General features: G+C 48.4%; 1 protein-coding gene across 1 annotated transcript in view; it reads right to left on the bottom strand.

Annotated features, from left to right (window-relative positions):
* SLC28A1 (solute carrier family 28 member 1) overlaps window positions 1–23,986 on the bottom strand; it is a 52,905-nt gene that overhangs the window by 7,836 nt on the left and 21,083 nt on the right. Inside the window, 6 exon segments of the mRNA XM_065871772.1 lie at window positions 3,734–3,859; window positions 6,502–6,582; window positions 7,980–8,060; window positions 18,060–18,128; window positions 19,742–19,855; window positions 20,514–20,658. Of these exon segments, the coding sequence (XP_065727844.1) occupies window positions 3,734–3,859; window positions 6,502–6,582; window positions 7,980–8,060; window positions 18,060–18,128; window positions 19,742–19,855; window positions 20,514–20,658 (616 nt within the window).

The following is a 23,986-nucleotide window of genomic DNA, read 5'->3' as shown; positions in this document are numbered from 1 at the left end:
GCCCAAGGCACACATCTGGATCTCTACTCACAATGATCCCGAGCCACAGGGGTGGGTAGGGAGACCAGTTTCTGGGGTTTTAGCAGAGAGAGCTCGTGCCTACCTTAGAGTTTTTGGGAAACACACTGAAAAGGGACATGTATGTGGAGGTCACAGTGAAAGCATTCAGTCAAGTAACACTTGGGACCTCAGACCAGGGAGAAGGTCTAGACCAGTGTCATCTGATACAAATATAGCACAGCTGTGATTTAAGTTTTCTAGGAGCCAATTAAAAAAGTAAAAAGAAACAGATGAAATTAATTTCATTAATGTATTTAATTTAACCCAATATACCTAACATCATTTTCTACCCTTGTAATCAGTGTAAAACTTATCAATAAAATATATTAATTGATTTTTCCATACTAAGTTTCACAGCAGATCTCATTTCAGACCGACCACATTTCAAGGGCTTAATAGCCACTTAATAGCTAGTGGCTGCTGTGTTGGACAGCACAGGTCTAGAAATATCCAAATTTTAGCAATAGGAGGGGTGCAGGGAAGAGCCAGCCAGAAGCTGAGCATCAAAGAGAAAGGAGGAGAGAGAAAGGGGGGATTCTCTTTGGAATTCAGGGTCTAAGGGCAGAGCCCAAGATACAGTGAGGAACTGCCTGGAAGAGGGCATGAAAGGAGAGAGGGGAGAGGATGGGAAGGGCTGTGCGAGGAAGCCCGGGGGCTGCTGTAGTGGCAGCCAAGAGCCAGGCGGGGGCAGAAGAGAGCTTCTCTGTGACCAGCCTGGAGGCTGATCCAGACGCCGAGGGAAGGAAGGTGGACTAGGTGCCTTTCACCAGGCCAGCTATGGTGGTAGCCTGGGGCTTCCGTACCAGAGGCTGTGGATGGAGACCCGCGACCACTAGGCTGATCCTGGTGTCCTCTGCACATTCTGTAGAGCTAAAGGGAAGTGGGTACCAGGCCCCTTCAGTGGGAAGGCCCGCCTGCCTGGGGCTGGGCCTGGACTCTGGCCTGGGACAGGGAAGGAAAGGAGGCTGAGCTGTAAGGCGATTGTGGAAAAGGGAGAGAGTTCTTCCAGTACTTTAGTCTTAAGTAATGGCAACGACGTTTATGCGATAGAAAGAATACCATTCTTTTAACTGGCTTGTGGGACCCAAAGCAAGGTTAAGACATTTAAAGGCTCTAAGTCCCAAAGATAGCAGGGCAACCCCTCCCCCAATACGCCACCATGAAAAAAGTTTCAGGAACAAAGTTTCAAGTTTTCATTTTTGAAATATCAAATTCCTTCCAAAATCAATTGGTGGTGAGGTATGGGGGAGGGGTGTGGCATGCATCAGCTCTGATGGGCCCTTCCTAGGCCTTGGTGAGAAAAGGTGCAAACCAGATGACCTCTAAAATTCTAGGTGGAGGGTGCTGGGCGGAGAAGACAAAGCCTCAGAGTGCAAGGGGCCTTCTTGAAAAGTCACGAGGCAGCAGCCATCCTGCCCAGACAGCTCTGTGGGTATGCGGAGCTGAGCCTCCTGGTGTGGCCCAGGTGTCCTGAGGGAAGGAGGGACTGAGGGGCAGGTTAGCTCATCCCCTTGGCCATCCTCAAACACAGAGATGAGAAAGACAGGTGGAATTTGAGAACAATACTGGTCATTCTTTCATCCCCCGACCCATTCACACACAGCATCAGGAGAGCCTGGGCCCTGGGAGAGGCAGGCTGCCCTTCTCCAAACCAGCGCACAGAGGCCCACCTCACCCTAGGGGCTGTGACCGTGCATTGCACGGATGAACTTACCCAGCTCATTCCCTTACTGCTCTACATTTATGTTTCTTGGGTTGTTAGCTATTACAAATAATGTTGGAATTTTGCATCTTTTGACCACTTGTGAAAATATTTCTGTATCATAATATTCCTAACTAGATCAAAGAGGAGTATTTTTAAATTGACTGATAGGTGTTTTCCAAAAAGGTTAGAGCAAATTGCACTCGCATAAAGAGTATGTGGGGCTTCCCTGGTGCCACAGTGGTTAAGAATCTGCCTGCCAATGCAGGGGACACGGGTTCGAGGCCTGGTCCGGGAAGATCCCACATGCCGTGGAACTAAGCCCGTGCGCCACAGCTACTGAGCCTGCGCTCTAGAGCCCACAAGCCACAACTACTGATCCCGAGTGCCACAACTACTGAAGCCCGCGTGCCTAGAGCCTGTGCTCTGCAACAAGAGAAGCCACTGTAATGAGAAGCCCGCGCACTGCAATGAAGAGTAGCCCCCGCTCGCCGCAACCGGAGAAAAGCCTGCGCACAGTAACAAAGACCCAACGCAGCCAAAAAAAAAAAAAAAAGAGTATATGAATGCCCCTCAGCCTTGCCGTTTAGAGGCATGTAAAATTTTGCATATCCTTGAGAAGAAACATAAGTTATTATTGTTTTAATTTATCAGTGAGCTTGAATATCTGTTTATCATTTATGAACTTTTCTTTCTTGATCAATCATTAAACTTTTAAAAAATTGTGCTTTTTTACCTTTCACAGGTTTTTCATTTTTATTAGTTAGCTCTGTCAACTTTTTCCTTTACACTTTCGGATTTCATGTAATGCTCAGAATTTTATAAGAAAAAGGCAAGTTGCAGAAAACTGTGAATAGAATTACCTGACCTTTAGTAAAAAAAAAAAAAAAAAAGCAAGTATATGTATATTCAGTTATATGTACTTAAATGACTTTTTACACAGAAATATCTGGAATGACATATTTTAAGTCAGTGGTTCCCAAATTGAGCGAGTATCAGAATCACCTGGAAGGCTTGTTACAATACAGGACACTGGGCCCCATCCCCAGCATTCCTGATTCAGCAGGTCTACAGAGGGGCCCAAGAATTTGTATTCCTAACAAGTTCCCAGGTGAAGGTGTCGCTGCTGGCCCACTGAGGACACTTTGAGCACTGCTGTTCTCATCTAGTAAGAGCAGTTATCCATGGGAAGTGGGAGTGAAGTGTTTTATTTTTTTTACTTTATTCACTTCTGTAAGAAGCAAGAATTTCTTCGATATTTAAGGGGAAAAAAATAAGAACTTGAAAGACTTGCATGTGAAAACATAAACAAGTACAGTGTTTTACACAAATGTAATGCATTATTACCAGGCACTTTGTAGGGGACACATTGAAGATTCATCTCTGCTTGCCATGCACTAGTGTTGTGATTGGTTTAAGGGCCTGATTCATACCACTGGAATTTGATTTAGAAATGTACTGTGCTCAGAAAGCTACACAAGTAATCACTGAGGAGTAGAGGAAGGACTTGTGCCCAGAGAGGGTGTAAAGGAGAGGAGGTGGGAAGACGGGGTACAGGAAGAGTAGGACAAAGCTCCAGGGGTGGCCTAGGTCGGGGACTGTGTGTCTGAGTTTTGGAGTCAAGACAGGTCTGGGCTCAAATCCTGGCTTTGGGCATCTCACTTACTCTCTGAGTCTCAATTTCCTCATCCTTGAAATGTGGATATTAAAACACTTAGCGCTTTGCCTCAGTAAGCAGAATATTGGAAACCTTTGCTCCCACTGGCCACGTGAGAAGCCCAAATGGTCCAGCCCACCTGGCCTGCCTTACTCAGGTGAAGCTTCTCCTCCCACCATCACAGCAGCCCTGGTTTAGGACGTAGCCCATAAGAGAAGACCCCAGGTCGCTCTGGCCAGGAGCTGTGTGGGGCTCCCACAAAGGTGGGTTTCAGGTTCTTGGTTTTCAGCAAGCAGAAGGAGGGCTCTACATACCCCAAAGGAGGTGTAGGCGTCCAGCAGGCTGCCGGCAATGGTGGCGTAGCCTCTGGTCATGACAACGTGGATTTCAGAGAGTGTCATGTCTACCAAGTAGGGCTGGATCAGTAGAGGAGCCTCAGTCTGCAAACGGGAAAGATGTCAAACAAGCGGCGCTGGTCAGGCTAGCACGGGCACTTGGGGCGTACCCCCTCCACCTGGGAGTGAGCAGGTCACAGTGAGGGCTGGGGACCCCAGGGGAAGAGACAGCAGGGTGGGGTGAGGACCAGAGTCTGTAATTGGCTGAGCCTCTCTGAACCTCAGCATCAGCCCAGCTCTGTGGAAGGACCCCCAGCCCTTCCTTTGGGCCTGATAACGCTCCCCTGTGTCAAGTGCCTCCCACGTCCAGGCACCCAGCTAAGCCCCTCACACTCATCACTTACAACCTTCTAGGAAAGAAGTGGTCGTCTCCACGTTCCAGGAGAGCAGAAGGTCAGAGAGGTTCAAAGAATTACCTCTGTTCGTGCAAAGGACCAGAGCAGATGTAACTCCAAGTCTGAACGTTTAGTGAAGCCATGGGAGTTGCCAGAAAGAAAGGAACTGGGGCATTCGATGGTGTGTTTAGTTCAGGGCACGTGGGGAAGCCTGGAGCCATTTGTTTATTCATTCAATAAATAATTATAGTACATACTATGTTCCAGACTGTGCTATGGAATAGGGATAGAGATGGGGGAGGTGGAGGGCAGATGGACAAGGCAGGGTAAGCAGTGGATCTCAGCAGGCAGAGGCATAATCTGACTTGGGTTTTTAAAGGGTCACTCCAGGGGACTTCCCTGTCTGTCCAGTGGTTAAGACTCTGCGCTTCCAATGCAGGGGCGCAGGTTCGATCCCTAGCTGGGGAATTAAGATCTCACATGCTGGGCTTCTCTGGTGGTGCAGTGGTTAAGAATCCGCCTGCCAATGCAGGGGACACGGGTTCGAGCCCTGGTCCGGGAAGATCCCACGTGCCACGGAGCAACTAAGCCCATGTGCCACAACTACGGAGCCTGTGCTCTCGAGCCCATGAGCCACAACTACTGAACCCCCGTGCCACAACTACTGAAGCCCACACGCCTAGAGCCCGTGCTCCGCAGCAAGAGAAGCTACCACAATGAGAAGCTCACGCACCGCACCAAAGAGTAGACCCTGCTCGCTGCAACTAGAGAAAGCTGCGCACAGCAATGAAGACCCAAAGTAGCCAAAAATAAATAAATTAAAAAAAAAAAAAGATCCCACATGCCACACGGCCAAAAAATAAATAAATAAATAATTTAAAATAAATAAATAAATAAAGGGCTACTCCAGCCTATGTGTGAAGGATGGGTAGGGGCAGCAATGGTGGCAGGGAGAACAGAGAGGAGGTGATTGTCGTGTCCAGGTGAGAGACAAGTGTGGCTCATAGCAAAAAAAAAGAAAAAGGGCAGCAGGGCAGGTCTGGGATGTGATGTGGGGCAGAGCTGGCAGGACTTGCTGATGGACTGGATGCAGCTGGGAGCAAGGGAAGCAAAGGAAGGAAGGATGACTCCTCGATTTTTGTCTAACAACCTCATTGAAGACGTTGCCATTTACTGAGAAGGGAAACTCTTGGAGATGTGCGTGTGTGTTGAGGGAGGGAATCAAGGGTTCTGCTTGTTTGGACTTGCCTAGTAAATTATCTAAGGATATCCAAGTGGAGGGTCAAGGGGGCAGTTGGATATATATCAGACTGGAGTTTAGGGGAGAGGAAGTATTTAAGCCATGGGGCTGGGGCAATCCCCTGGGGACAGACTGTGGCCAGAGAAGAGAATAGGGCCCAGGCCTGCCAACACTGAGCTTGAAATGATACCACTAATCCTTGAAGGCTCCCCATCCCAGCAAAAGTTAATTCGCCTTTGGAGCTCTTCCGGTTATCGTGTCATATTCACCTAAGATTTGTCTTTTCTCAGCAAAAACCATTGATTACATTTGCAGCATTTTATATAAAATAAATGCTGATACTGAAATATCTTTTTCTCTTTTGCCTCATTTTGAACAACTAAGGGATTTTGGACTATTTATCTCAGAGTATGCCTGTCTTAATTGGCTTAAAAAAAAAAAAAAAACCTTTGAAATCTACACACTTCCATCATAGCAAAAAAGATGCAAATATTCTCCAAAGTTTCCTAAACTGCCCAGTGAAATATGGCATACTTTGGCAAGTATGTTTTTTTTGTGACTTACATGTTGGGCAGATGGGCCAGGATTCTGGAACAGTCACCAGAGTCTTACCCCTAGGAGGGTCTGGCCTTCTGAAAGGGACTCAGGACTGATAGTCCCTTCAGAGTCACACTTATATTGGAAAATACATTTTCAGAAAGAGGGAGGGGAAAAAAAGACAAACTGATGTTGTGGAAGGAACCCTGTCCAGGAAGAAGAAGACTTGGATTCTAAGATCTGGCTTATGTTGTGGGATCTTGGCAAGGCATTCCCAGCCCCGAGCCTCAGTTTCTGCATGTATAAAAGGAGAACACTGGACTCCATCTGTAGGACTTGTGAGTCTCTAAGCTGATGAAGACAGCCTAGGCCTAGAGTGGTAGGAGGTGCCAGGGAGATACTATCCTCCTTGGCATGACCCAGGCAAGGAGTATATCCCCAAATGGAGCATCCCTAGGGCAGCAGCCTTTGGTGACCCTGGGAGAAGGTTTGATTGGCTCTTCTGCTGACTGAATCAGAGCTCTAGGGACCCAGGCCACCCACCCTCCTTGAGGGAAGGAGGCTGCAATACTGACCTGGCTCACAAAGGTGTTTCAAGCCACACTCAGGGTCTTCGTGGCCATGGGGCCCATGGTGGCCTGCATCAGCCAGGAGATCTAGAAGGAAGCAGGGTGCTCTTTGTGGATTGGTATCAGCAAGCCCCAGGGACAGAGAGAGTCAGGGGTGGAAGTACCTTAAAAGTCTTCCTTCCAACTCCCAATCCAGGTAGAACTCCCTTACCTACGTTTCCCCAAAGGTCCATTCATCTTCTCCTTCCTCACCTCCATTGATGGGGGCTTATCATCCATGAAAAAAGGATTCCCTGGTCAAATATATTTGAGAATTGCTGTACACACACATCTTGGAGATGACCAATACTTACCAGTTTATTAAAGGCTCTGAGAAGTCCTGCACAAAACTTGTTTAAATTTGTTTAGCCTGGTGTCTAGCTTAGCTTCATAAAATTATTTGACCAAGGGACTTCCCTAGCGGTCCAGTGATTAAGACTCTGCGCTTCTACTGTAGGGGGCGCGGGTTTGATACCTGGTTGGGCCACATGGCACGGCCAAAATTAAAATAGATTAAATAATTTGACCATGGGATCCCTTTACCTAGTAGCATTTATTAACTTGCTGTGAAACTAGAGTTTTGTGAAAGGCTTTGGGAAACACTGTATTAAAAAGTTCTTTCTTTTAATCAACGTGAAATCTGCTTCCATGGAATTTCTCTCCACTGCAGGTACCTCTCAGGCTGCCTTTTCCCTAACCTTCTATAAGTGTTTAGAATCCTACCCGTAACCTTCTTCACCCTGGCCTTCTCTTTTTCGGCCCTTCATCCCTACTTCCTTCAGCCATTCTATGGAATGTATGGTCTCAGGCCCTTTCAAACTGAACCCACTGATAGTTCAGTTTGTCATAGCCCCTTGGTTGAACACATTCTCCAGATTTGGGGATAACTGTCTCCCTTACGCCATGCACTGTGCACTCTTAACATACCACAGGCTGCACTTCTGGAAGCTGCCTGATGATACTGGTTTATTCTGAGCTCAATCAGCTAAAAATCTCAGAATCTCTTGTCCAATGCTGTCTGTCTCCTGCATCCCGGTTTTGTGCAGCAGATTTTATGAACATAAGCACAGGATTTGACATTTATATCAGCTAAGTCTGGCCCACGTGACCCACTGCTCTCAAGATCTTTTTGGTATAAATTATTTTTTCCCCTAACACTTCTCCTCAATGCAGCCCCAGTTCTGTAAACTTCCCTCCCCCAAAGACCCCACTGGATTTTGGTGCCATTTCTCCTTAGTAGCATGACAAGAGACTCTGTGAAAAGTTGTTTGGTTGGTAGTAGACTCTGAGAGAAGGCTGGGGAGCAGGGGATGCTGGAAGGTCCAGGCCCTCAGAGCAGGGGATTTGGGGAGGGTATGGGCTTGGGAGCAAGGCATTCTGGGAGAGTGTGGTTCTTGTCAGCCTGTGATTCTGGGAGGGCCCGGGCTGGGACCTTGAGAACTCACCTTCAGGATCACCCACTGCATGAGGCTCACATAGTAGAGAACGGACATGGTACAGATGAAGAAAACAATGATGGGCAAAACCTGCCAGCAAAGAGCACAGACCCTGGGGTTAGAGGCAGAGAGGTGGCAGGGTACCACGCAGGGCCTCGGAGGCCCCAGACAGCCACTTCATCCAAGGGCTTGCCACTCAGAGACCCAATGGGGTCAGGGAAGAAGCTCTGAATTCAGTGCCTGAAATTGCATATGGGGCCTCTCTGGAGGCAGCTGTCCGCTCTGTTCCCCTCTAAACATTGACCATCCACCCAGGCATCCCTTGGGCTGTGGTAGAGAAGCAGGACTTGAGTCCACCACTTTTTATCACCTGCTTCTTTGTCTGTAAAATGGGGAGGAAGTGACTACCCCTCAGGTTGTTGTGAGGGTTTTGGGAGTTGGCTCAGGGCCCAGCACCTTCCTAGCACAGGGTCCGTCCTCCACCCTGAGCTCAATTGGCCCATGACGCTGGCCTTAACCTCCCTCCTGTGCTTCGGGCCTGAATCAGATGCCCTCATCTTTCTAGTGTTCTACTTCCACTCAGTGCCAGTGAGCTCCGAATGACACTCACTGTGGACCAGCCATCTGCGTTTCCTCCTGTCACCCTCTTTCCTATTACCAGGCTTATGACTGCCTTTCACTTACTCCAAGCCTCTTCAATTTCTCCTTCAAAGCTTCCTCATGTCCATTTCCTTCTCCCCCGGGGCCTCCCCCTCCCTGCCCCGCACTTCCTTGTTACAGCCTGACTTAGAATAACAAGGATTGGCAACAACTTAAATGTCCCTCAGTGGAGGACTAGTTTGATAACCTATGGTGTGGCTGTGCAGTGGTGCACTCAAAGTCAGGAAACAAGAGTGAGGAACTCACTATGAGTAGTTTGGGGGTGATTCTCAAGATAGATTGTTAAATGAAAAAAGAGGGCTTCCCTGGTGGCACAGTGGTTGAGAATCCGCCTGCCACTGCAGGGGACACGGGTTTGAGCTCTGGTCCAGGAAAATCCCACATGCTGCGGAGCAGTTAAGCCCATGTGCCACAACTACTGAGCCTGCACTCTAGAGCCCACGTGCCACAACTACTGAAACCCGCACGCCTAGAGCCCGTGCTCCGCAACAAGAGAAGCCACCATAATAAGAAGCCCGCACACTGCAATGAAGAGTAGCCCCTGCTCGCCACAACTAGAGAAAGCTCGTGTGCAGCAACAAAGACCCAACTCAGCCAAATAAATAAATAAATGTAAAAATTTTTTAAATAAATGAAAAAAGAGAAGGTGTAGAACAGGGTGCATGGTGTGCTACTTTATGAGTAAAAAAGGTGCAGGTGGCATTGCAGGTGCTCTTGTGTGGGCACAGATATCCTTAGACAGATATGCAAATGACCAGGAATGGCAGCTGCCTTGGGGAAGGAACTGGATGACTTGGGGGTCAGGGGTGGGAGGGAGATTTACTTTTTACCAAATCCCCTTTTGTACAGTTGGAATGTGCTATCTGTTCCAAATAGCTTTAAAATAATAAGTTATGCAGAATTAGTAATAACATGGGAGCATTCTTATGCTAGAATGTTAAGTGGGGAAGATGGAATATTAAAAGCACAGAAGGAAGGCTGGGAGGCATACACCCAAATAGTCAAGGTAGTTGCTTCTGTGTGCTGGGACTGTGGAAACTTTGTTTTCTTCTTTCTCCATTTCTAATTTCTCACCTGCTCCTATAATTTTCTATAAGAGGTGGACACTTCTCAAGGGAGGGGAGCACGGGCACAGGAGAGCTTTGGGGGCACCTCAGCAGCGCAGTTTTGGACTTGCTGGGTTTGAGATGCCTGTGGGTTTGAGTGGACTGTGGACTGGGAAGGTGGGCAGAAGGGCCGGCAGCTCTGAGGAGAGGTCTGGGCCAGGGCTCGGTTGAGGGCAGGTTGAAGCCACGGGGCAGATGCAGTTCACTGAGGAAATTGCCCTGGAAGAGAAGAGCAGTGGCTGAGGACAGGGCCCTGGGGTCAGCATCCCTGAAGGGTGAGAGAAGGAGGAGGAGCGTGTGGTGGAGACAAAGAAGAAACCGAGTGGTTGACGGACTTCCAGGAAGGGGTGCGATGGAAATTGAGGGCAGCTTTTCTAGAAGTGATGGTCCATCAGCTGTGCCAGATGCATCAGAGAACTCAGTAAGGACTGAGATGGATGCTTGGCACCTAGCGATTCAGGGCTCCCTGGTGACCTAGGTGAGAGCAGTGTCAGGAGGGATGGGCACAGAGGCTGGGTATCAGCGAACCAAGGAGGGAGTGGGACATGAGGAAGTATAGAGACAACAGGAGAAGCTTAGCTGTGCTGGAAGGAAGAGGGGCTGCCGAGAGGGGTGAGGGGTGGAGGAAGAGTTGTTTTCATTGTTCAGAAGGAGAGTGTAGAGCAATCAAGTTCAAGCTCTGGTTCAAAATGAATCGGGACTACAGAGTGGTCCCTGATGAGAACAGAGACTCTGCCTAGGCAGCTCCCCTGGAGAAGAGAAACAAGGCCTGCTGAGGTTGTTTTCCCTTTCCCGTCCCAGATGAATGCCGCGCGTTCTGTCTGGATCTGCTCCACTTGACATCCCTGTCACCAGCTTCACTGCATGGGAGTGTCACCTGACAGGGAACGCAGGCACTGGGTGGAGCAACGCTCTTCCTGCCTTGTGACTCCCCATGGCCGCCTGGTGCTGGACACACCCCCCGACACAAAGGTGGTGACAGCATCCTGCTCTCCCTGGGAGAAAAATGCAGAGAGGATCACGTACTGTCTAGACTGCCTGTTCAATTTATCACACGAGGGACCACTCGGCAGCCTGGCAGGTTAGCACAGATGGCTCAGACCAGCAAGGAGAGGGCCTGGGGCAGCGGAACCCGACTGCAGAATTGGGACTTTCTCCTGGCAGCAACCAAGAGACATTTTCTAGCTGGGAGATGGGGATCTTTGGTGGAAGAGAAGCTGGGACATTTAATACTAAATAAGGGCCCTGAGGCCAATATGATCTGACAGTCCAGGAAATACCCTTGGGCCCTGTAGCATGTGAGATGGCGGAAGACAGGGCAGGCAGCTGGCTGTGGGAAGAGGGAGGAAAGTGCCATTAATTCCTACCGCTTGTGCACTATGCAGTTCTGCTAGGAGCCAGGTACACAACGTGTGGTGACTTACGGATCCTCAAAGCAACTGAGGTCAGTGTAAATCCACTTCACAGTGGGGACACTGAGGCTGTGAGATGTTGGTTACCTGCCCAAGGTTACACACCTGCAAAGAGACAACCACTAAGCAGGTTGCCAAGGACCTACCATGACCCTGAGGAGGTTTGTCCTAGTGCCAGTCCTGGAACCTCATTTCTTTGTCTTCAGGGGAGGCATCCCCTCCCAGGCAGAGCCTCAGCCCAGGGTGTAGCAGCCTCGAGTAAGTCCTGACTACCACTTTGTGGAAACTCAGAGCAGGCCGGTCCTGCTAGTACCAGCACTCACCCTTACTCAAGGGAAAAGGAAAGTATAGCGCCTCTAAGCCAGTGGTTCCCAAAGGGTGGTCCCTGACCAGCAGCATCACCTGAGAATTTGTCAGAAATGCACATTCTGAGCCCCACCCCCAGAGTTTTAGATTCAGTAGATCTGGGGTGCACCTGAGAGTTTGTCCTTTCCCGATGCTGCTGGTATGTGGACACCACACTCTAAGAACCACTGCTGTAGAGTCTAGACCAGACTCTCCAAGCAGACGCCATCTTCTTCCCAGGAAACAGGCTCTGAAGGCAGGGCTAAACCCACTCAGGGCCTGGTCCTGCTGCTTCCTCTCTATGGAGGGAGTTGAGCCAGGGCTGCTGACGCCCTCCTAAGGCTGTCCCAACAGCTCCCAAACCCCCAGCCCCCAAGGCCTAAGCCCTGTCACTAGCCCCAGGCCGCAGTAAACAAAAATACCCAAAGCTGGAAAATTCCTCGGAGGACACTGCTGCAATGTCCACCGACCTTGCAGAAGGAGGAAGGGACTTACTCCAAGGCCACATAAGCTGTGCATGTCTCCTGATTTCCTGCTTATGCCATTCCCTTCACCCAGAATGACCTCACCAGTCTGCCCCCATGCCTGTCTATCTCTGCCTGTCAAAGTCTCCTTCAGAGGCCTCTGCAGATGCCACATTCTCATAAGATCTCTCCAGTTCCATCATCCCATCCCCCTCCTTTCAGCACCCACCCCGTCTCCACTTCCCTTCCATTCCCTCCTCTGGAAATCACGCTCACTACAGCTACCAGTGACCCCTTAATGGCTAAATCCAATGGCACCTGTCAGTTCTTCTCTTACTTGATGTGTTTTTTTCTGGCCAAATTTGGTGCTGATGACCACTGGGGACTGCAGAGGCTGCATCAGGCAGACACCCTGAATCCCTTGGGAGATGAAAACACTTTCTGCCTAGGGGTTCCTCGGGGAGAACATTTCATCAGCACTGCTGAGCTTCGTGAGTGGGTGCGTGTTCCAGAGGCTGGAGTGATAGCGAAGGAACAAGTGAGCGAGTGAACATGTGCTCCCAGGTCGGCCAGACCCAGGAAGGTGTGGGAGTGTGGGGGGGAGGCGATCATGTGGGTGGAAAGTTACTAGAAGGGAGATGGAGCCAAGGTGGAATGACTAATTGAGACCATACAGCCAGGAGGTGGCTGCCACGTCGACCGTGCCAGAGGACACTGAGGGCTGAAGGAGTCCCAGGGAGATTCAGCTTCCTGGAGGAGCAATGAGCTGGACCGTGGCCCAGCAGGAAGCAGCTTGGATTCTGAAAACCTGAGTGAGCTCAGAGATTTCCCCAGGCTGACATGGGCCAAAGACCTTGGACTAGGGCCACATGACTCATGGAAAGGATGGAAAGAAAACTCTTGAGTCTTCCATTCGACTCAGCACTAGCAAAGTTACCCCCAGCTTGAGGATAAGCCCCACGCTCGGCAAGTGTGTGTGTCTGTGTGTGTGTGAGAGAGAGAGAGAGAGAGATAGGCAGGGGCGCAGGGTGTGAATGAAACTTTGTGATTAGTAAATCTTGTTGAGAAAGGGAGTTCTGTGGCCATGGAGTATTTGTCTTAAGTCCTCCCTCATTCCCACACGCCTTTGCTAAGGAGACCACTGGCTAATAATACACTGGCCAGGAATTTGTGCAGAGGAGGACAGGGCCTCCCTGGGGCCAGGGAATAGTTGGCGTTTGACTAGGAAATGCTAAGCCTGGTTAATGATAAACTCACCTCTCCTGTTTTTATTCTCTTGACTGAACAGCCAATCTCAAAGTCTTTAGCAGCTATTAACTGGTTTTAAATTTATCATTGTTGTTATTAGGGATGCTTTTTGTATTTGGAAGGGATACCTGATGTCACTGACTTCTACTTAGAGTATGAGGAAGAAAACATCGCTTAATTGAAGTCCAACAACCTGGTTCTAGCCCTGCCTCTACCTTAACTCACTGCACAGTTATGCCCAAGTCACTGCTCCTCTCTGGGGCATGGTTTGACCATCTGTAATATAAACAGGAGGCCCAAAGATCAATGAGCTCCCTCCTAGCCCAACGGTCTATGAATGCATGGTTCTGAAGGGTGATTCGGGGAGAGATGCAAGTAGCAGGTGTGTACATATTCTTCTAGAAAGGGAGGAGAGACACACAGCTAACACTGGCGAGGGGATGGACAGAGCAGCAAGCCAGGTGATACTTTCTTTGCTGAACTGGGAGAGAAGTTGAGTGGTGGCTCTGGTGGACGGCAGCTGCTTGGATGCCCCTTCCCTCACTTCTTTTGGTAAAAAATTTGACTTTCCTTTAGGAAACCACCTCTCCTCTACTCTCAGCCCAGAGGCTCCAGGTTTGGCCCATCAAAGTGAGGTATCTTCCCTGGCTACAGTTCAAGGATGGCATATACCCCAAGCCAGGCTAAAAAGAGCTTACTCTTGGATTTCCTGCTGGAGCTAGTGGAAAACAGCCTCTCTCTCTCTGCTAGGGTTGCTAAGTTGGTTGGATGTAAGCCTGGTACCTATTTATCACAACCTCAAGAGAGCCTATCCAATATTAAGACTAAAGCCAAGTCTAAGAACACAGAACCAGGATATAAGCAAGGCAAATCCCAGGTGATGCTGCATACCTGGATCCAGCAGGACCTGAAGCCTCTGGATTTCTCAGTTATCAGAATTAATCTTTCTGTTTGTTTGTTTTCTGTTTAATCTTTTGGTTTAAATCAATTTGAGCTGTGTTTCTGTCGTTTACAACCAATGAACTCAGGAGCTAAGCACCCCGATCAGGAAGTATAGCCTAGACTCCCAAATGCGGCCCCACGTTACAGCTGGGAGGGACTCCAGATCAAAGGGTCCATGCCATTGCTGTTTCTCCCAGGCAGGTATGCTATCTGCCACGTGTGCTCTGCTCCTATACTAGGCCACAGATGCTCACCTAGAATAGAAGGGCACCCTGAAAACAGAGCTAATCCAGGTCCTACAGGGAGCTGTCTGCCTTGTTTTCTATAATGGGGGGTTAATAGTACCTGCCTGTCCTAGGCAATAATCCTTCAAATGGTGAGTTTCAGAGGGTGGCTTCCACTCAGTCAGAGCAACTGACTCCCTGGCTTTGGGTGGGAACATGAGACTCCAGTCACTCCAACTTCAGTATCCCCTGCCCTGGCCTTAGTGATTGGGTCAAGAATGGTCACGTGACCCAAGGCAGACCAATCCAAAACCCACCCTGGGATTTTTTAACTTGAGCAGGCAGAGAAGAATTTCCCCCGTGCTGGGTGACATGCATGTAAGAATGAGTATCTGGTGTTGCTGGGGGCCAGGAGAAGATCTGGTATGAAAGAATGAAGCTAATACCCTGGGATGAGCAGAGATTCAAGGCTGAGGGCCTTGAGCCTGGCAGCTCTGGGGCCCTGGTTCCAGCTGGCACCAGTTCTACCTTGCCTTCCAGTTTGTGAGCCAAGAAACAGTCCTCCCTCTCTCCTCCCTTTAAAGCAAGTTTCAAATGGGTTTCTGTCCCTTTCAACCAAATGAACCAAAGATATACTGTTTTCTTCTAAACCAAGGGAAAAACAAAGATCCAAGGTCTGAGACCCCTTCGTTACCACTGTCTACCAAGGAAAGGGCTCTGATATCAAGGCACAGAAGTGAATAAGCAAGAGCAGCGGGCTTATTCCAATCTTGATTCCGATCCTCTCCAGCTTTATGAGCTTTGCACAAGCAACAACCACTCTGAGCCTCAGTCTCCTCACCTGAAAAAAGGGGATAATGATATTCTTTTCCCCATAGGGTTGTAAAGGTGAAGTGAGTGCCTGGCATAGAGTCCTTGCTCCATAACTAGTAGCTGTTACTATGACTTCCTTCTCCCTAAGCTTTTCTTCACTGTTCCACCAGAATCTCAGGTCAGAGGGGGACAAAATTGTTTCTAGGGGCCCTGGATCTTGCTGCAAAGCCTGTGTGTAGCTTTTGGCTCTAGAAGGTTGGGAAGCTCTGGCCTCTGCTGGGGAGGTTTGGAGAAAGAAGAGCTCAACCCTGGTTTTGGGCCAAAGGACAAGCTGCTCAGGACCACACAGTCATGGGAACAGTGGCCCAGCCAGGGGGAGGCTGGCTGTGTGGGAGCCCAACCCATAGCCAGGGCCTCAAAGAGCCAGACGTTCCCAGCAGGCAGAGAGACTTCCCACTTGCACAGAAGAACCATCATTTATCCATCTCATTCATTCAGCAAAAAGCAGTGTACCAGGCACTGGACAGGGCTTTGCAGGGCTCAGGGTCAGTTAACCGACACCAGAATGAGTAAGACCCAGGCTTTGTCCTCAAACAGCTAAAAGTAACAGCTGCAATGGGTGGAGCTAAGTGATGAGCTTCATAGAGCAGGTCTCTCAGCCGCACACCCCCACTTCGTTCCCCACGGTGACCTCTCTTCTGGACTGTGGCAGTCTGGTGGTCCCGGAGTCATCACCTGGGTGTGAGGCAGCCTCCCCACTGGTCCCTTTTTCCAAGCATCCTGGCTACAACCCTTCCTACCTACTATTGAAATCACAACTGTCCCAAAGCTCCAATCAAGTCCCTCCCTGCTCAAAAGTCTTCAATAGCTCCTCATTTCCTGGGGACCAAATCCAGGCACCTCAGCCTGGCATTTAAGACTCTTCAAGAGACAGCCCCACCACACTTGTAGTTTATCCTCCAATCCATCCTTTCCTTCAAATAGCTTACATGCCCGTCGAACTGAACTACGCCCTGTACCTTAGACAGCCCAGAACTTTCTCACCTCCACGCCTTTACCCAGCCATTTCTTCTTCCTGACTATCTCTGTGCCTCCAATTTTTTCCTGTCCTAAGGCTCCAATTCAAATGCCACTTCCTTAAGGGGGCATCCTCACTGTCCTTATTTTTTAAAATGTCTCCCTAAATGGACTCCCCAGACACTTTCCTTTGTGCCAGTTACACTGGAACCTGGCTGCCTGGGGAGGTCGAATCACAGAGTGTTGTAGTTTGCCTTGTAAAGTGTGAGAAGCCACCGCCGCTGTTTCTCTGTCTGGTGGACAAAAGAAGTCACCCTGGAGCAGGACTTCACTGCTTTTCCCTGAAACCTTGGTGGCCCCTACTTGGAAATGCAAATGTAAAGGGAGCAGCCCTTGCCCACCTCTGCCCTACAAGAATGGTGTTAGGGAACCTTTGGAGGGGCTGACAGAGGCCTACACAGAAGTGATCCTCTCCCTACACTGAAGTGATCTCAGAAAAACATGATGGACAAATTTGTCCTGAGAGGACAGGAACCTGGTCCCTCCCCATTTCCTCCTAGGGCTGACATTATTGGAACCCCTTGGATGGAGTGGATGTTTCCCAGAGAGTTGCTGGCGCAAACAGAGACCAAAGCTCCCGGAGGACCTCACCATGATTCAGGGTTGGGGGTGGGCTGGAGGTGTCTGGACTCGTGAACTGGCTTGACACCCAGAAGTCCATGCCAAACCCATGGCTTGGGCTGGAAGCCTCTGGGCCCCAACACCCCCAAGCAGGGTGGGGAGGCTCTGGGAACGATGGCTGAGTAATGGCGAAAAGCAGAAATCTCTGGAACCTACGCATGGGATCCTGCACGGCAGCCCCATGGTTACTGTGGTCCAGGACGTGCTGGAGTGGGCAGCACCAACTCCCATCTGTGCTGCTATGGTAACAGGGCAGAAACTGGGGCCAGCTACTGGGTAAGTGGGGCCCACGTCTCCGTCTCTCTCTACCTGGCATTTGGAAGTAGAACTTAAGCCTGGAGCAGCCGCAGGGTCCTGAGACAATGTGGATGTGAGGCAGGCAGAGGAGCTACCCTCGAGATCTTACTAAAGGAGGCACTTGGGTGCTTGGGCGGTCAGTTGGGGAAAGAAGAAATATAACCACAGTTGCACCCCGGAACAGTGAAGCAGTCACATCATCGCATACTCGGCACAGCCTGCCTTGTTTTAAATTACAGTTAGGGCTCTACCAGTACACAATAAAGTCTTTCAGTCTTTATCTCAATTTCCCCTATAATATTTTGCACTGCAGAAGGCACACAATACATTTTTGTTGGAAGGAGGGAAGGAAAGAGGGAAAGAAGGAGGGAGGGACTGTAGGTCTAGGAGAGTCCAGAGGAGCGACTTAGAGCTTGCAGCTGGACTAATAAGGGCAGGCTTCCTGGCAGAGGTAACCTGTGAGGGGTCTTGAAGGAGGAGTACCCTGAGAGGATCTTTGGAGCGTAAGCGTTCCTGGAAACTGTCCTTTACAGTTCTAGGTCCCTGCAGCATGTCAGAGGCTAAGGTTATAGCAGGTGCTATCCCCATGTCCTCACCCTCTCTTCTTGTCCTCAGCCTCCCAGCAATTCTATGATTTGGGGATTCATTTATTTTTTGGAAAAGAATACAGATATATCTTACTTTTGCAAGTTTTACAAAATATACTGAAAACATACCCCCAGGTGAGTGCATTGCTGGGGCCCCTCTCAGGACCCCAAGGCTTAAGCCTCATTAGCTTCCAGTAGCAGGGCTCTGCCTGCCGGAGCCCTCCCCCTCTGCCTGGGCTGGAGCGGGAGGGCAGAGGCTGTTAAAGGCTTTACGGGCCAAGAGTCAAGCTGACCTGAAATGCAAAGGCATCCTTGACCAGAGCCTCCCCAGACAAGAAGCTGGACCTGTAGCTCAGGAAGATCTGAAAGGAGAAAACAAAACATGGAGGCTGCAGGACTAGTTCCGCCCAGGTCGTGGGCTTTACAGGGGCCAGGGCACCATGTGTGTCATTAAAGCCACACTCATGGGCACCTGCTCCTTCCAAGCACGTCCTCCAGAAGAGACACATTTTCAATAAATTGTAAAGAAATACTCAGAGATGAGAGTTGTTAGGACAAGAACGATAAAGAAGAGACAAAGGAGGAAGTAAACAGTGAGCTGCCTGGAGAAGGCTGTCAAAGGTGGTGCCCGCTGTGTCTGCTCACTCCCCTCCCCACCGATGTCACCATCCCGGGCTCCTGGCCTTGGTGTTGCAATCTGGCTATGCTTCTACAAGAGACCTGTATTTAGGACCAGAACAAGCACTGTGACTGCAGGGCCAAGTCACTTCAGTTGTCCAGGCCTCAGTGCTCTCATCTATCAAATGAGGGGTGTGCCCAGAGCAACCACTGTCTTTTCCTGCACGACACCCATGCAGATACCTTTGGCGTGCCCTCCTTCTCCCTGTAGAGAGCACATGGAAATTTGAGATGGTGAGAGAGGGGTGAGTATAGGATCAACCTTGTGTCCTTGATAATGTATATTTTAAAAAGTAAATCATGGGACTTCCCTGGTGGTCCAGTGGGTAAGGTTCCACGCTCCCAATGCAGGCGACCCGGGTTCAATCCCTGGTCAGGAAACGAGATCCCACATGGCGCACTAAGAGTTTGCATGCCGCAACTAAGAGTCTGCATGCTGCAACTAAGAAGTCTGCATGCCATAACTAAAGATGCTGCAACTAAGACCCTGCACAACCTAAATAAATAAATAAAAGATAAATAAATATGAAACATACTTATAAAGAAAAAAGTAAACCATAATTGCCCAATGATGTGAAGTAACTTAATGACACTCAAAAATGGTTAAAATGAAAACAAAAAGGTTAAAATGGTAAATTTTGTGTTATGTGTACTCATCACAATAAAAAAATGGAATTAAAAAAGTATAACTTCAACAAAATGATTTTTTTTTTTTTTTGGCGGTACGCGGGCCTCTCACTGCTGTGGCCTCTCCCGTTGCGGAGCACAGGCTCCGGATGCGCAGGCCCAGCCGCTCCACGGCATGTGGGATCTTCCCGGACCGGGGCATGAACCCGTGTCCCCTGCATCGACAGGCGGACTCTCAACCACTGCGCCACCAGGGAAGCCCAAAATGAATATTATTTTTAAACACACATATACACATACAAAGCAAATCATTTGCAATTTTTAAAGCACTTTTGACTATTCTAAGTTCCTTTTGTTATGACCACTGAGGGCCACATGCCTTGTGGGCTTTCCCACAAGGAACCTACCTGTTTTGAGACTCTCTTCCACATCAGACCCAGCCTCTGAAAGGACTGCTCTGTCTGGGCAGGTGGCACCAGGCCTGAGAGAAGGAGCAGCTGCAATGCTCAGCCCCCAGCTGCCCAGCTGGTCTGGGGCCCCATACACACCCACCATCCTGGTCACGGTCCCTCTCTATGTCCTCACAGCCCACCTCCCTCCAGCAGAGAGGCTTCTCCTCCATTCCCTGGAAACCCAACATGCCCTGGGCAACTGCACCCCATGTACACACCTGGATCTGGTCGCCCAGCCACTGAAATGCAATAAATCCTGGTTCTGTTCTGATGACGAAGAGTCCAAGTGCAAACTGTAGTACAAGACCCCAGGACACAGCCCACCAGGATACCTGCCACTCGATAGAAAGGTCCTGGTGAGTTCAGCTCCTCGGGAGATCCACAGGGAACAGTTGGGTGAGGGTAGAGGGCACAGCACTGCTGTGGGGCTATGGGAGATTTGGCCAGTCTGTAGGATGAGGGCTGGACCCAGCCAGAGCTCTGGGCCAGTTGCCAATGGTTACATTCCCCATGAAGTTCAGAATAGGCCACACTTGGCAGCAATGTGACTGGGAAGTGGGCAGGGGTAGAGCAAGATCTAACCAAGGAGTGTGCCATGGTACTTGGTCCTGGGTCATCACAGGGTAGGTGGAGCTGGAGTTGTGGCATCAGTGTCCGGCTTCCATGTAACTTTTGTCTGCCTGGATCCTCCCCCATCCCTCCTATATAGTCAGGGCTCCCAGCCACTCTGACCCCACTCTCTCTCCCTCAGTGCACTCTCCCCACCCCCACAGAAGGGAGCTGGACTCCTAAGGGCTGCTGCTACCTCTCAGCATTTAATGACTCCTTAGCAGTGATCCCTACACCCAGGTGTGCATCAGGATCTCTGGGAGGCTTGGCTGGAGTCTGGGGGAAGGTGTTAACCACACTGTGAAATGGTGGCGGGGGGGACCTGATATCAGAGAGAGAAGGGGCTGCCGCCCACTCTGGACCTGATGGCTAAGCACTCACTGCGCGGTGATGCTTGGAGAAGGCAAAGAGGAGGCTGATGAACATGCAGATTCCTCCGGACACCAGCTGCTCAGGCCGCTGAGAGGTGTCCAGAGCCGGCCATAGGATCAGGGCCAGGAAAGCAGCAAGGGCTAGAAAGGGCTCCCTGCAGGAGAGGGGCAGAAAGTCATCACTGTCAGCAGCTCCTCACCCCCACACAACAGCACCCAGGGCCCCAGAGAAAGGGTACTCAGGGCTGGTGAGGGCAGAGAGAGAATGCTGTGTAACCTCAGACAGGCCACAGAGCCTCTCTGAGTCTAGTTTCCTCATTGGGTAAACAAAGCCAAAGACACCCCATTTCTCAAGGTTGCTGAGAGGACTAAATCAGAGGATGTGTGTACTCAGTTTAGCATGGTGCCAAGCACATGGCTCCATCAAGAGGCAGGAATTCTCAAAGCTGCAATGATGCTCAGCTCAGCCCAGCCTCTGACCTTGCCAGGGTGAGGTGGGGCCTGTGTGGGTCAGAACTCAGCACCATGGACCATGGGCTCTGCTCCCCCAAAGCCCAGAAGCAGTAGTGTCAGTCTGGAATGCAGAGTTGAGCACCTGAGACCTAGGGCTGGATGCAACTTTTACAGCAACACCTCCCTCCCTGGGGCTGGGATTTGCTTGTCCAGGAGGCAGCCTGAAACGTTCAAGAGCCCAGGTCTGGGTACTGGGTGTTCAAGGTCTAGCCCCGACCCAGTCTTCAACTCACTGGGTACTATAACCACAGATAAGGTTCGCTGAGCACCTATTATGTGCCAGGAACTACGCTGGGTGCTGAGAGACTTCCAGTAACTGTCCTCATCTTAGAGATGAAGAAACGGAGGCCCAGGAAGTTAAATGACTTGCCCACAGCTCCCCATCTAGAAAGTAGCAAAGCTGAGATCGTAGCCCAGGCACTCTGGCAGCAAATCTATTCCCTTAACTAGTTCTGTACACGGTCACCAGCCGGTAAGAGGAGGACCCAGGACCTGAAATCCATCAGGCTAACCCCAGAGTTGACTGTTTATTTTTGGTGTGTTTCCCAAACTCCTATCATCCCAGTTCCATTGGCACGATCTCTGCCCTGTCTCTGTGCCACCTGTACTATTTTCCTTGAAGTTAACTCATTTTATAAAAACTGAAATGCATGTTTGGGGTTTTATTTTTTTTTGGAAGGGGGTTGTTTTTAATAGCCTTATTAGAGATATGATTTTTTTCACTGTTTATTTTATATTGGCGTATAGCCGATTAACAATGTGATAGTTTCAGGTGCACAGCAGATCGACTCAGCCGTACATATACATGTATCCTTTCTCCCCCAGACTCCCCTTCCATCCAGGCTGCCACATAACATTGAGCAGTAGCTCCTTGTTGGTTATCCTTTTTAAATATAGCAGTGTGTACATGTCAATCCCAAACTCCCTAACTATCCCTTCCCTCCACCCTTCCCCGCCTGGTATTAGAGGTATGATTGACATAATAAATAGAACATGTTGAAAGTGTATAATTTGGTAGTTTCGACATATGTATACACCATGAAACCATCACCAGTATCACAGTGAGCGTATTATATCCATCACCCTCAAAAGCTTCTTCATACTCCTTTGTAATTCCTTCCCTCATCCCCAGGCAGCAAATGATCTGTTTTCTGTCACTAGATGAGTTTGCAATTTCTAGGATTTCATAGGAATGGAATCACACCGTACATACTTTTTTTGTCTGACTTCTTTCACTTAGTGTAATTATTTTATTTTGAGATTCATCCACGTTTTTGCATGCATTCATTTCTTTGTATTGCTGAGTAGTATTCCATTGTGTGGATATACCACAGTTGGCTTATACATTCACCTGTTGATGCACATTTAGGTTGTTTCCAGTTTGGGGCTATTGCGGATAAAGCTGCTATGAACATTCAAACATTCATGTGCAAGTCTTTATGTGGACGTACGCTTTCTTTTCTCTTGGGTAAATACTATAAGTGGAATGGGTGACTCATATGGTAGATCTAACTTTTTAGGAGACTGCCAAACTGTTTTCCAAAGTCATTGTACATTTTTCCATTCCCACCAGCAGTATGTAAACGTTCCAGTTCCTCCACATCTTTGCCAACATGGTTGGTATGGTTAATCATTTGAATTCTAGTCATTCTAGCAGACATATAGCAGTATCTCTTTGTGGTTTTAATTTGCATTTCCCTAATGACTAATGATGTTGAGCATTTTTCCATGTGTTTATTTGCCACTTATATATCTTCTTTAACTAAACATCTGTTAAAATATTGAGCCCACCCTTAAACTGGGTTTTCTTATTATTGAGTTTTGAGAGTTCTTAATACATTCTGGATGCAAGTCCTTTGTCAGGTATATGACTTTCAAAGCTTTTCTCCTAATCATAGCTTATGTTTTTATTCTCTTAACCAAGTCTTTTTGAAGAGCAAAAGTCCTATATTCTGATGAAGTTTAATTTATCATTTAAAAAATGGATTGTGATTTTGGTTCTGTATCTAAAAAGTTTACTTAACTCAAGGTCACAAAGATTTTCTCCTACGTTTTCTTATAGTAGTTTTATAATTTCAGTCTTTACATTTAGGTTTATGATCTATTTTCAGTTAATTTTTTAATATAATTTGAGGCATGGATCCAAGTTCCTTTGTTTCTCTCTCCTCCTCCTATTCTTCTCCTCCTTCTTATTCTACATATGGATATCCTATTGTTCTAGAGGAATTTGTTGAGATGATTATTATTTCTTCACTGAATTGTCTTAGCACCCCTGTCAAAAACCAATTGGTTATATATATGTAGGTCTATTTCTGTACTCTCTATTCTATTCCATTGATCTATTTGTCTGTCTTGATGCCAATACCACATTGTCTTGATTACTGTAGCTTTATAAGTCTTAAAGACAGGTAGTGTAAATTCATCAACTTTGTTCATCTTTTTCAAAGTCGTCTTGGTTATTCTAGGTTCTTCACATTTCCATATGAATTCTAGAATCATGTTTTGATTCCTATCCCAAAAGCCTGCTACAATTTTGATTGAATACTCTTAGAATCTATAGATTAATTTGAGGAGAATTGATATATTAAAAATATTGACTCTTTCAATCCATGAACTTGGTATTTTGCTCCATTTATTTGTCTTTAATTTCTCTCAGCAATGTTTTGTAGTTTTCCATGAACAGGTTTGCAGGTCTTCTGTCAGATTTATCCTTAAGTATCACATATGTTTTATGCTATTCTAAATAACATTTATAATTTTAATTTATGATTGTTTGTTGTTAGTATATAGAAATACTTTTGTTTTTTGTATGTTGAGCTTGTATCCTTCAAACTTGCTAAACTCACTTATTAGTTATACTAGTTATTTTGTAGATTCCATAGGATTTTCTATGTAGACAATCCTGTTGTCTGTGAATAAAGACTTCTTCCTTTCTAATCTACATGCCTTTTATTTCTTTTTCCTACCCGA

This window comes from Phocoena phocoena, chromosome 2 (assembly GCF_963924675.1).
Source record: "Phocoena phocoena chromosome 2, mPhoPho1.1, whole genome shotgun sequence".
In the NCBI taxonomy this organism is placed as follows: Eukaryota; Metazoa; Chordata; class Mammalia; order Artiodactyla; family Phocoenidae; genus Phocoena; species Phocoena phocoena.
This window is presented reverse-complemented; position numbering and strand designations above follow the sequence as displayed.